This window comes from Peromyscus leucopus, chromosome 2 (assembly GCF_004664715.2).
Source record: "Peromyscus leucopus breed LL Stock chromosome 2, UCI_PerLeu_2.1, whole genome shotgun sequence".
In the NCBI taxonomy this organism is placed as follows: Eukaryota; Metazoa; Chordata; class Mammalia; order Rodentia; family Cricetidae; genus Peromyscus; species Peromyscus leucopus.
Window position 1 is genome coordinate 120,257,170 of NC_051064.1, and position 12,022 is coordinate 120,269,191.

The window sequence follows — 12,022 nt, forward strand, 5'->3', positions numbered from 1 at the left end:
CATGAGTAACAGATGAATATTTGCAGCTATGATCCAGTAAGACTGCTGAGGTGTTTGGAATTGTACCATAAAGTAGCCTGTAAATCATGACAGCCACCTTGGTTTCACAGTGATTTGTCCCAATCACCAAGTACTATGTTGGTTCAAATGCACAGACCAATTACATAAATAAAGACACTGTCGCTTTCTCAAAAAATAAATACTCCACTCCAGGTTCTTCTGGATCCTGGTTCGCTAGTCTACCCTACCATGCCCTGTCACCTTGAGAAGTGCCCTCTTGATGTCTTTGTTTCTCAGACTGTAGACCACGGGGTTGAGCAAGGCTGTGAAGGCATTGTAAAAGAGTGAGATCTGCTTGTCTCGCTCAGGGGAGTAGCTGGAGTTGGGCCTCATGTAGATGTAAGAGGCTGGGCCATAGAAGAGTGTGACCACAGTCAGGTGGGAGGCACAGGTAGAGAAAGCCTTACAGCGGCTCTGGGTGGACTTGATCTTGAGAATAGCCTTGGCAATATGAATGTAGGAGGCCACAATCAGGGAAATGGGAGTAACAACCACAAAAACACTCAGGACCAGATCTACCATCTCAATGATGTGGGTATCCATACAAGCCAGGCTGCGCACTGAAGGACCTTCACAGAAGTAGTGGTTGACCCTGTTGGGTCCACAATATGGCAGACTCATGGTGAAGAAAGTATGTAACAAAGCAGAGAGAAAACCACAGACACAAGACCCGGCTGCCAACCGAATGCACAGTCCCCAGTTGAGGATGACAGTATAACGCAGTGGGTAGCAAATGGCCACATATCTGTCATAAGCCATGACAACAAACAAGGTGCATTCAGTAGTAGCCAGAGAACCAAACACATACATCTGCATCCAGCAGCCAGCAAAGGAGATGGTCTGAGAGTGAGCAAGAAGATGCACCAACATCTGGGGCATGGTGGTGGTGACATAGCACATATCCAACAGGGCAAGTATACAGAGGAAGAAGTACATGGGAGTGTGCAGCTGTGTGTCCAGGCAGATCAGCATGATGATGAGCCCATTGCCCAGGACTGAGCATAGGTAGATGAGAAGGAACACGATGAAGAGGATGCTGTTGGTCGTGGGGTCACTGGAGAAGCCAAGCAGGATAAACTCAGAAACCCAGCTTTGGTTCTGCCCTGGAATCATCCACATGGTGTGGCCTGTAAGGGAATCACATTCACTTATGTGTCACCTGACACATGGCAGCTATAGAGGGAGAAAGGGAAGATATAGGCTGGTGACATGGCTCAGAGGTTATGAGCACTGACTGTTCCAGGGGACCAGCTAGTTCAGAGCTGTCTGAGCCTCCAGACCCAGGGGTTTTGACTCCCTCCTGTGACCTCCACAGGGAAGAGATACACATGGTGCACAAGCATGCAGGCAGGCAAAACCCCAAATACAAAAAAATACAAAAAAGTAATACTTTATAATTAAAAAAGAAAGGCTGGGGTCTGGGTTTTCGAGCACACTGTTCAGTTTCTGTGCACACTTCTCACGTTACTGAAATCCCAATGCCTCAGTCTCTTCATCTATCAAATGACGTTGATGACACTCCTGTCTCAGGATTACAATGAATATCTAAAGCATCTCACAGAACTCCTGGAAACAACATGTAATATATGACATATCGTATGCAGTTTCAAAGTCTCATTCCACTTCTGGGAAGGCAGAGACAGGGGATCCTCAGAACAGGAGGGCTAGCTACACTAGATGAAATGATGAGCACTGGGTTCAACTGAGAGACTCAGCCTCAAGGAATAAGGTGAAGGCAATTAAGGAAGAACCCTATGTCATTCTCTCACCAGATACACACACACACACACACACACACACACACACACACACACACACACACACACATACACACACACACAGCAGAGACACATGCAAAAGAGAGTAAGCAGTAGATGAAGAAGACAGAACACATGTCATTCAGACACAGGCTCTCACACATACGGTTCCATGAGTAATGACAGAAGTTCATGTGTGCAATGCACTGGAGACACTGGAGTCTTCCCAGGGAAGGCTGATGGACCGTGTGGGTACGGGAGCAGGAAAGTCATTTCTTCCTTTTTTACTCCTACCTCCCTCTGCACACAATCAACTCCAGGTGTACTGTATGTAGCTTTTTTCCTTTTTTCTCCACCCAAATTTATATCCTTTCATCCCATTTTTTCTTACAAGACAAAATAAAACAAAAATATAGAAATATATAAAATAAACTAAAAGAAAGACAATGATAACAAACAAACAAACATAATGAAATCGATGGAGAAAGTCTCCTGTTGGCCAACTGCTTCCGAGCATGTGGCCAGCCATAGATGTACCTGATATGGGCAGTGACACTTTATTGAAGGAAACTGTTTTTCCCTTTCCTGATCGGGATCAATTGGAAATAAGTTCTTGTTTAGGGGCAGGACTTTGTGTCCACTTCCCTTTCTCAGTGCTGGGCATTTGTCTTCCCCAACAAGTTCTTCATGTGACTCCTGCATTGGTTTTTCAAAGTCTTCAGATTGCTCCTATGTGGCCCCTGCTGAAAGCATTTTACAAGTTCCCATGCCCTATCATTTGAAGTGAGTGCACAGGGCATTCCTAAACCTCCTGCTCTGTGGAGACTAAGCTCAGCACACAACTGTCTCCTCCATCTCTGCTCTCTCCACACACAAATCCCCGGGCAAGCATACCCACTGTCCTACATGCCTCTGCCTCTCCCCCCTTAAGAAACTGCCTGGCTTTCATCATGGAGGGGGGAAACACCTGCACTGTGTTGCCCACACTGTTGCCACAGCAGGACTCAGCTTAGCCAGAAGCCTTCCCTGTTATGCTTCCACCTCCCATCCCTAACTCTGGTACCTGCTGCATTTCTTGTTCATTGGTCAGTTACAATCTGAAGAATCCTAGAGGGGTCTGATATCAATTTTGACACCAAACAACTTAGACAAAACATTTGTTACCCTTTTGTTAAATGAAACTCCACACAACTAAGGAAGAATTGTCTCTGAAGGAGTATAGCTGTATGGGAGACTTTTTAATGTTTGCAATAATAAAAAAGAACTAATATTTATTGGGTCAACTGTACATTCCAGCTATTGTTGCACTAACTTTAGCTTAACGTCACAACAGTTCACTGAAGGAAGTAGTCTTACCTGTGTGTTACAGGTGAGCACCTAAGGCCTGGAGAGGGAGGTTTGTTTCAGATTGAAAGCTCAGCATGGGAGAAGTGGGGTTGAGAGGTGTGTCCTCAGAGCCGGGCTCTCAGTCACCTTCTCTGCTTCTGGCACACAGGCTCTGAAGTGGGGAGGAGAGGAAGACAAAGTCTACACATTGTCCATCTAGTTGAGATTATTGAGACTCAGCACAGACCAGAGCCCTCCTAGGACAGAGCTGGATGACTAGCCACAGACCAGCTCTCCTGGTGAGATTTCTCCTCCTGACTGAAAGTGGGAGACCCTGGGGTGATTGATCCAAGGAGAGAGAATTTGAGGTGTGATTTCTATGGCATGGAGACAACATTTAGTGAGCCAGAGCATGGTATTGTTTACTTCTCTTGCAGTGTCCAAGTAAAAGAGCAGCTTAATTTTATGAGCCAATGACTCATATTAAAGATTTTAGGATTTAGTGGCAAGACAGAAAAAGCTACATGTGTTAGCCTCAACCTACAAAATCTGAATAAGCAAGGCTTAAGATCAGGAGTCCTAGCATAAACTAGACTATATAGCAAGATTAAGCCCGAGCTAGGCTACAGCAGACTAACCACCCCACCAAAAGAAAAGAAAAGAAAACAAAACCATCATGATTGCTCTGCCCACACAGTGCATCGAGCTGTGACTCTGTGGTGTGGAAGACGCCTTCAAAGACATTGACCATCACTGCTCTCTCAGGGATATGGCTTTCTGCTTCACTTGGGATCTTTTAGCTCAGGACTCCATATTATTTATGTCTCAACTTGATTTGAAACAGAAAAACTCTCTGTAAATTCTTATTACATTAGTAAATGGATAAAGGAAGAAGGAAGTACAAAGTGAAGGTTGAGAAAGAGAGGAAAGAAGAGCAGGTGATGAGGGAAGGGTTCTCGCGAGTTTGAGATGCATGCACAGAGGACCTGACATGGATGGCTTGACTAATTATTACTTCTAGACCCACAGATGCCTGAACCACAAATACAAGCCAAACACCAGTGACCATCTTACCATTTGTAAATCCATGGAATGTATCACTGAGTGGCTGTTTCTTGCTCTTACGATTTAGGCCTATAAAACAACTGAATCCAGACATTGGGAATCTAGGCAGCACAATCTCCAGAAAAATTCCAAGGTACTGTAGAGTTTGAGAGACTGAACATCTCACTTCCTCTGCAAATAGGCCAGCTGGGATTCCTGAAGATGGTCCCTATAAAATCCTGCTTAGCAAAGGCAAGCTCAGACATCTTCACCTCTTCCCAATAGGACCAAAGACTGAGGTTTTATGACCCTGACTCCTCTCTGAGCCTCTCCCAGAGAGGTGGGAAAGGACCATTTCTGTTCCCAGTAGAGATGCTGAGATGATCCCTGGATGATGTCAACAAGAACCCTGCAGTGAGACACTTGGGAGCAGAGTAAGAGGAAAGAACCCACAGGAGGAGGAGGTTGACCTTTTCCCTTCTCTAGACTAATTGGGGAATAAGAGCAGCTCAGAGAAGAGGAGGTGGGACCTGGTCACCTGAGACACAGGTCTGGGACTTAAGTTCTCATTCTGATTCCTCCTTTACTGTCCAAACCCTGAGCCCTGACACTCAATGAGATTATGTTTGAGGTATACTCCTCTTTCTTCCTCAACCACCTTGGGGCAAATCATAGTCCTCCCTTTACTGCTGTGCAATACCTGAGCAAGTTGCTCAGCCACTCTGGTGCTAATGAAGAGTCAACAACTATCGGGTCTGGAGGGTGGGTGTGAGAAAAAGGGGATGTGCTGCTGTTGCAGAACCCGCAGTTTGTTTCCTAGCACACATGTGGCAGCTCACAACCATGTATATCTTCCGTTCCAGAGGACCTGGTGCCCTTGTCTGTCTCCAGAACCAGGGATGGATGTGCTGTTCATACATACATGCAGGAAAAATGGTCATATAAATAAACAAGCAAACAAAAAGAGTCAAGCATGGCATAGCCACATGCAGGTCGGCAGTGACATCTTATGCCAGTGGGGTGAGGAAACATTCATAGGGCTCATGTCTCTCAGATGCAAATAAGAATTTGCGTCCAAATATCTCAAGCTCTGGAGCATGTTCTGTCTAACTTGCTGTTATTTGTTTTTCTGCCTCGGTTTTGTCTTCTGTAGAATTCCAATAGTAGCCTCTTCCCTTCTAGGATGGCTAGAGGATAAATGTGATGATGTCAGGACCCTGCCACATGTTCTGGCCGGTGTTACATGACTTGGAATCTCCATCCCCTGCCTTCTGTCTATGTCTTTGTTTCCTAAGGATTCAGAAGGAGAAGACAAGATTATAAAGTCTTTCTGGAGAGAGTGATTGATGATAAAAGGTTGGAGTCTGTAAGCTGCTTCTTAAACACAGCCAACAGTAACAGTTCATTATAAAGTGACAACTAAATAAATTGTACAGGAAGCAAGGGCAGAGTGTCTAGGAATGTGGCTCAGCTGTATAGCACCCGAGTAAATAGAAGGCTCGAGGCCAGAGTTTGAGTCACGGCACTAATGAAAGTGAAGCAGCACACTCTGAACTCTGCACAGCCTGGTGAGCACCTCATTGTCCTGTGCCCTGTGCTCCAGCAGTTGTTCACTGTGGCGCCTTTGCTGCTGGAAACAATGAGCAATGACAGTGATCTCAACCGCTGTTCAGAGGCCTGTGTTGCCACCATGACACTGCCATGATGGGTGGACTTGCACCTTAGTAATTGGCCATCAGCACCAATCAGAAGCACTTGACCCAGCCCTGACCCCTGCAGTGCTGTTACTCAGTCTTGTCCCACAGCTCTGACCCCAACTCTTCCCACTCCTGCTCTTGGTCCTCCTCAGCTCTGGAGAGGCAGTGGAGTCCAGGCAGAGGTTCTTCTCCACCAGGATAAACGAGGAGACAGGATCAGAGAGGAGCAGACAGAACCCACTGAGTGTCACGTATTGAAACAGCCACCTTTCTCTGTTGGGTTTAGTCTTGGATTTTTTATTACAGATTGATAGGGAGGAGCTCAAGGGAGATACACACACACACACACACACACACACACACACACACACATACACACACACACACACACAAGTTAGATATGGATGTCAGTAACATGGCCAAAAAGCAGTCACAGGATGGGGACAGAATTTGGAAAAATTGGAAAATCTCGAAATCCCACAGAAAGCATATTTGATTTCTGTCAAGAGAGAGAGAGAGAGAGAGAGAGAGAGAGAGAGAGAGAGAGAGAGAGAGAGAGAGAGAGAGAGACGTAAAAACAAAAACCTAGGGGCAGGGAGGATGTTACACCTTTTAGGTGAAGATTAAAATGACAAGCAGACTTAATAGAGCCTCATTGTTGCTCTAAGGGACTGCAGTACCAAGATGTTTTTCAAACATAGCCCTACGGGTCCATTGCCTAGATAATGTACAATGTCCCAAAAAAATCTTAGTGATTTGGCAATGATCACCCATCTAGTAAGTGGTAGAACCAACTCCAGGGCCTGGCCACAAACCTTTTGAGTGAGGCTGAATTTGCCATGTCTATAACATGCTTGATTGTTTGAGTTCAAGCTAATGACAGTACCTGTGGTCTAAACAAAACCACTCCTGCTCTTCAGAGCTGGGCCTACTCCATGGTGGTCATGGGACCATCCCAGAGGTCAACATGAAGGGAAAGTCAAACTTTAGAGGTTTCCATCTACACCAGGTGAACCCACAGGCCTAAAGGAGAAGATGGCAAGTTTGGAAGAAGGAGAAGCAGATCCACAGCTCTTACATCCAAGGACTCCTTAATTGCCCCCCCCATAGGCAATGCTTCACTAATTGACCATGTGAGAACTGGATCATTTGGTAAAATGAGTCGTTCACATGGTTTTCTGGTTTTATATACAGAGAAGGAAGTGAAGATGACCATGACAGTCAGGGAGAGGATGGCCAGGAAAGGGTTGACAGGGTGTCTTCAGAGAATGCCATCCCATCCACTCACTTCTTCATAGCCTGTCCTTTTGATGACACCTTTTATGAGAATTCACATGGGACAAAAACATCTTCACATTTTTTCCAATTCCTAAGGTTACCCACAGATCTCTCCACACTTATTCTCTCCAATTTTACAATTCTGTTCCATGGCTGTTCACAACCATGTAACCAACCCATGGGCCACAATGCACTCACGAATATAGACTCTTAACTGGAAGACATTTCTCCTTCCAAGAAAAGTGATAACCAAATGTCCTGCACAGTGTTCTCTTTCCTGGATTGGCTTCTCCTCACCACTATTTTTACCACATCCCAGCAACAGCAGACAGTGCTCTGCTGTCCACTTTCAGGTTTGACAGCCATGTACACACAACCATAGCATGAGTTTGTTCCTCTTCCTCAATACAACATAGAGAACTGCCTTTGGAAATCACAGACTCAAGCTTTCAGGAGGGTGGAACCTGGCAGAAAATTAGCATTGGGAGGATATCAAGTCAAGGTCTGCAAGCAAGGCAACAGTTACCAAAAACGGGGCCAGTCCCCTGCATGTCCCACTTTTATTAAAAAATGAGCTTCTGACTTGGGTTGCGTGGGACAACAGCCGGTCACATTACCCGTCATGGAGATGCCTGCCCAGGCCACACAGGTCCTCTGTCTTAGGTTGGTGAGTGCCCCCTAGGCATTACCCATCTCTAAATACTCATTATCATACTGGCTCAATCGTGTGTGAGCTGCATGGTTAATTGCTGCCAAAGATCTCAAAGTGACAATGGGCTTGCAATCAGTGTGTTGGATACAGAAAAGACCAATAGAGGTCCTATCTCACCCATAGCCAGTAGGGATAGTATCCCAAAAGTAACTGGACCTTGAGTTTATAAATTTATAATTCTCTAAGACAATCAAGATGTATATAACTACTGAATTAAATTTATCATGCCCAGTAGAATGAAAGATTAACTAACTGTAATAGCTACTTTTGTTGCCAGGGTCTGCATTGTGCTAGCTGTAGTAAGCAATTATGAAATTTAAAATATATAAAACAAGGGAAAGAATAGAATGTGAAAAAGAATGATGAGTCCCTAGTTCTCCCTCTTTTTAACTTTAGTAAAATGTTTGTTTGTTTGTTTGTTTTGTTTAATATTTCAAATTTTTCTATTTTTATTTATTTTTTATTGTTTAAAATAAACTAATTTATTTATTTTTGTATTATCATCTTGATAGAGTATGTATTCTTATCTTAATAGTGAGATGTTTCATTGAGGCTTGCTCAGGAATTGAGTAAAACCAAAATTTATTATAAGCCACAGTCATCCTAGGGACCTCCATGCTATATATATAGCCTCCATGGTTCTATGGGTTGTAGTCTGATTATTCTTTATTTTACATCTAGAATCCACTTATGAGTGAGTACATACCATGACTGTTTTTCTGCATTTGGGTAACCTCACTCAGAATGAATTTTTCTAGTTCTATCCATTTGCATGCGAATTTCATGCTTTCATTGTTTTTCTCTGCTGAGTAGTACTCCATTGTGTATATGTTCCACATTTTTTTTCATCCATTCTTCCATTGACGGGCATCTAGGTTGTTTCCAGGTTCTGGCTATTACAAATAGTGCTGCTATGAACATAGCTGAGCATGTATCTTTATGGTATAAATCAGCATTCCTTGGGTATATGTTCAAGAGTGGGATGGCTGTGTCTTGAGGTAGTTCGATTCCTAATTTCCTGAGAAACCGCCATACTCATACTGATTTCCACAGTGGTTGTACAAGCTTACATTCCCCCCAACAGTGGAGGAGTGTTCCCTTTGCTCCACATCCTCTCCAACATAGACTGTCATTGCTGTTTTTGATCCTAGCCATTCTGACAGGTGTAAGGTGGTATCTCAAAGTCGTTTTGATTTGCATTTCTCTGATGATTAAGGATGTTGAGCATTTCTTTAAATGTCTTTGAGCCATTTGTGGTTCTTGTTTTGTGAATTCTCTGTTTAGCTCTTTAACCCATTTTTTAATGAACTGTTCAATATTTTAATGTCTAGTTTCTTGAGTTCTTTATATACTGTGGAGATCGATGCTCTGTCAGATGTGGGGTTGGTGAAGATCTTTTCCCATTCTGTTGGCTGTCTTTTTGTCTTATTGACTGTGTCTTTTGCCCTGCAAAAGTTTCTCAATTTTGAGAGGTCCCATTTATTAATTGTTGTGCTCAGAGTCTGTGCTGTTGGTGTTTTATTTAGGAAATGGTCTCCTGTGCCAATGCATTCAAGAGTGCATCCTACTTTCTTTTCTATTAAGTTTAGTGCAACTGGATTTTTGTTCAGGTCTTTGATCCACTTGGACTTGAGTTTTGTGCATGGTGACAGATATGGATCTATTTGTAATCTTTTACATATTGACATCCAGTTATGCTAGCACCATTTGTTGAAGATACTTTCTTTTTTCCATTGTATAGTTTTGGCTCCTTTGTCAAAAACCAGGTGTTCATATGTGCATGGATTAAAGTCAGGGTCTTCAATTCAATTCCATTGGTCCGTATGTCAGGTTTTATACCAGTGCCAAGCTGTTTTTATTACTATAGCTCTACAGTAGAGTTTGAGGTCAGGGATGGTGATGCCTCCAAAGGTTGCTTTATCGTATAGGATTCTTTTAGCTATCCTGGGTCTTTTGTTTTTCCAATATGAATTTCCATAGGAATTTTTTCCATATGATAAAATATTTCCATATTTTTCTTTTCAAGTCTGTGAAGAATTGTGTTGGGATTTTGATGGGGATTGCATTGAATCTGTAGATTGCTTTTGGTAAGATTGCCACTTTTACTATGTTAATCCTACCTATCCATGAGCATGGGAGAGCCTTCCATTTTCTGATATCTTCTTCAATTTCTTTCTTTAGAGATTTAAAGTTCTTATCAAAAAGGTCCTTCACATGTTTAGATAGTATTATCCCAAGGTATTTTACATTATTTGTGGCTATTGTAAAGGGTGATGTTTCTCTGACTTCATTTTCAGCCCTTTTATCATTTGTGTATATGAAGGCTACTGATTTTTTTGAGCGCCCAACGTGGGACACGAACCCACGACCCTGAGATTAAGAGTCTCATGCTCTACCAACTGAGCTGATATTGGTCAAATTACTATGGCTACTCCACGTAGTTAAAAGGAAGATTTTTTTAGTGGGTAACTTACAAAAAATGGAAAGGTAGGTTGTGGGGTCTGGGGAAGGTGTATCGAAGTCCAGCAGTGTTCTCTGGAGCTTTGCTCGGTCAACCTCCACCATTGAGGGTCCAGGAACAAAGAGCGTGCTGGCCCACCTAGATCTAGGGTCTCCTGGCACCTCCCTTGACCCTGCCTTGTAGGCGTGACAGTTCCTGAAGCCTCAATGGGGGTTGGAATTTCCAGATCAAAGCAGGAATGGCTACCCACTACAAATATTATTTTAAGGTTTATTGATTACCTAGGTACCAAGGGGGCTTTGCTATGTCCAAGGTGGGATATCAGGGAAAACAATCTACATACACTATATTCTTATGTCTGTTAACTTTATTCCTCTAAAACAAAATTACATCAATTCAGCTATAGTTCCACCAGGCATTCAAGACAGGAATAACTCTAGACATTACAAGCTCTATATCCATCTACTTTATTTCTCTGGAATGAAATCTTGTCTCCATAACTACAGTTCTTTCTAGTTCCCTAACTCATAGTCCAGCTAATGACTAACTCCTATGTTTTCAACCTCATCTTCATCCTCTGTATCCTCTTTCTCCATCTCTGCTACTCTCTACTCCTGGCTCTCAGAAAACTCTACCCAAGATCTGCATACCCATAAGGAACCTCTGCCATCCTCTCTTCTCTCTCCCCATGCTGTTCTCTCTCTGTCTACAGAAAATGCCTGCCTTTTCTTTCCCTGGTCCCCTCTTTCCCTGCCTCCTCAGGAATGTTGTTTGACCTCTCACCATGATATGTAAAAACCTCTTTTGTTTTCAAAGTGCTCTAGAGAACCACTAGGCCTCCTCAAGAGAGGGAATGGTCTGAGCTTCATTAGCACAGGGTTTGTCTCCTGCCAGCTTGTCTCCTAAGCTCAGCAGGGCAGTTAGTAACTTAGTAGGTTCAGCATATCTGGGGAGCTGAACTGTTTACCAATAGGTCTGGGCACACAAGGATTTCATAGCAGAAGACTGCTGAAATATTAAAGGCTGAGTAACACCAAATATTCATAATAAATGTATTTGCCTTTTGACAGACACTTAGCCCGTCAAAGTTCAGCTTTAATACACAACTGGATCTCTATGATATATTCATGCAGCCTGCAAGAAAGGTTGTTACTTTTGTTTATGTTGCATATGTTTAACTCTGTGAAACTGTGTTACTGTGCCTGTCTAAAACACCTGATGGTCTAATAAAGAGGTGAATAGCCAATAGCTAGGCAGGAGAGAGAAATAGGTGGGGCTGGCAGACAGAGAGGATAAATAGAAGGAGAAATCTGGGAGAATAAGAAGGAGAGAGAAAAGGAGGAGAGGAAGCTAGGGGGCCACCCACCCAGCCACACAGCCAGCCATGGAGTAAGAGTGAAAGTAAGATATACAGAAGTAAGAAAATAAGGCTCCATGTCATTGTTTGAGGGCTGGCGGTCCAAGAAAGTCTGAAGAGGAAGTCTGACTACATACATAGATATCCACATAAAAATGAATGTAAATGGGCCCTTCCCACATATCATACAAAATAATTCATTCAGAAAGGATCAAAATCTAGTAAATTTTCATGATATTGGATCAAGAAATAATTTTTTAGGTCTACTGCAAAATGACAGGAGACAAAATGCTTGGTCAGGTGGTGTGAAGTATATGTTTAGTTCTAGCA

At 43.2% G+C, this 12,022-nt stretch overlaps 1 protein-coding gene across 1 annotated transcript; it reads right to left on the reverse strand.

Moving 5' to 3' along the window:
* Window positions 1-234: 234 nt before the first annotated feature.
* LOC114709387 (olfactory receptor 2A12-like) lies at window positions 235-1,211 on the reverse strand. Its single transcript, XM_028893226.1, has one exon. The coding sequence runs from the start codon at window positions 1,177-1,179 to the stop codon at window positions 235-237; it is 945 nt and encodes a 314-aa protein (XP_028749059.1). The 5' UTR covers window positions 1,180-1,211.
* Window positions 1,212-12,022: the final 10,811 nt, after the last annotated feature.

Excerpts from the sequence above, each read along its gene's own strand:
- LOC114709387 (XM_028893226.1), bottom strand. The coding sequence starts at position 1,179 with ATGTGGATGATTCCAGGGCAGAACCAAAGCTGGGTTTCTGAGTTTATC.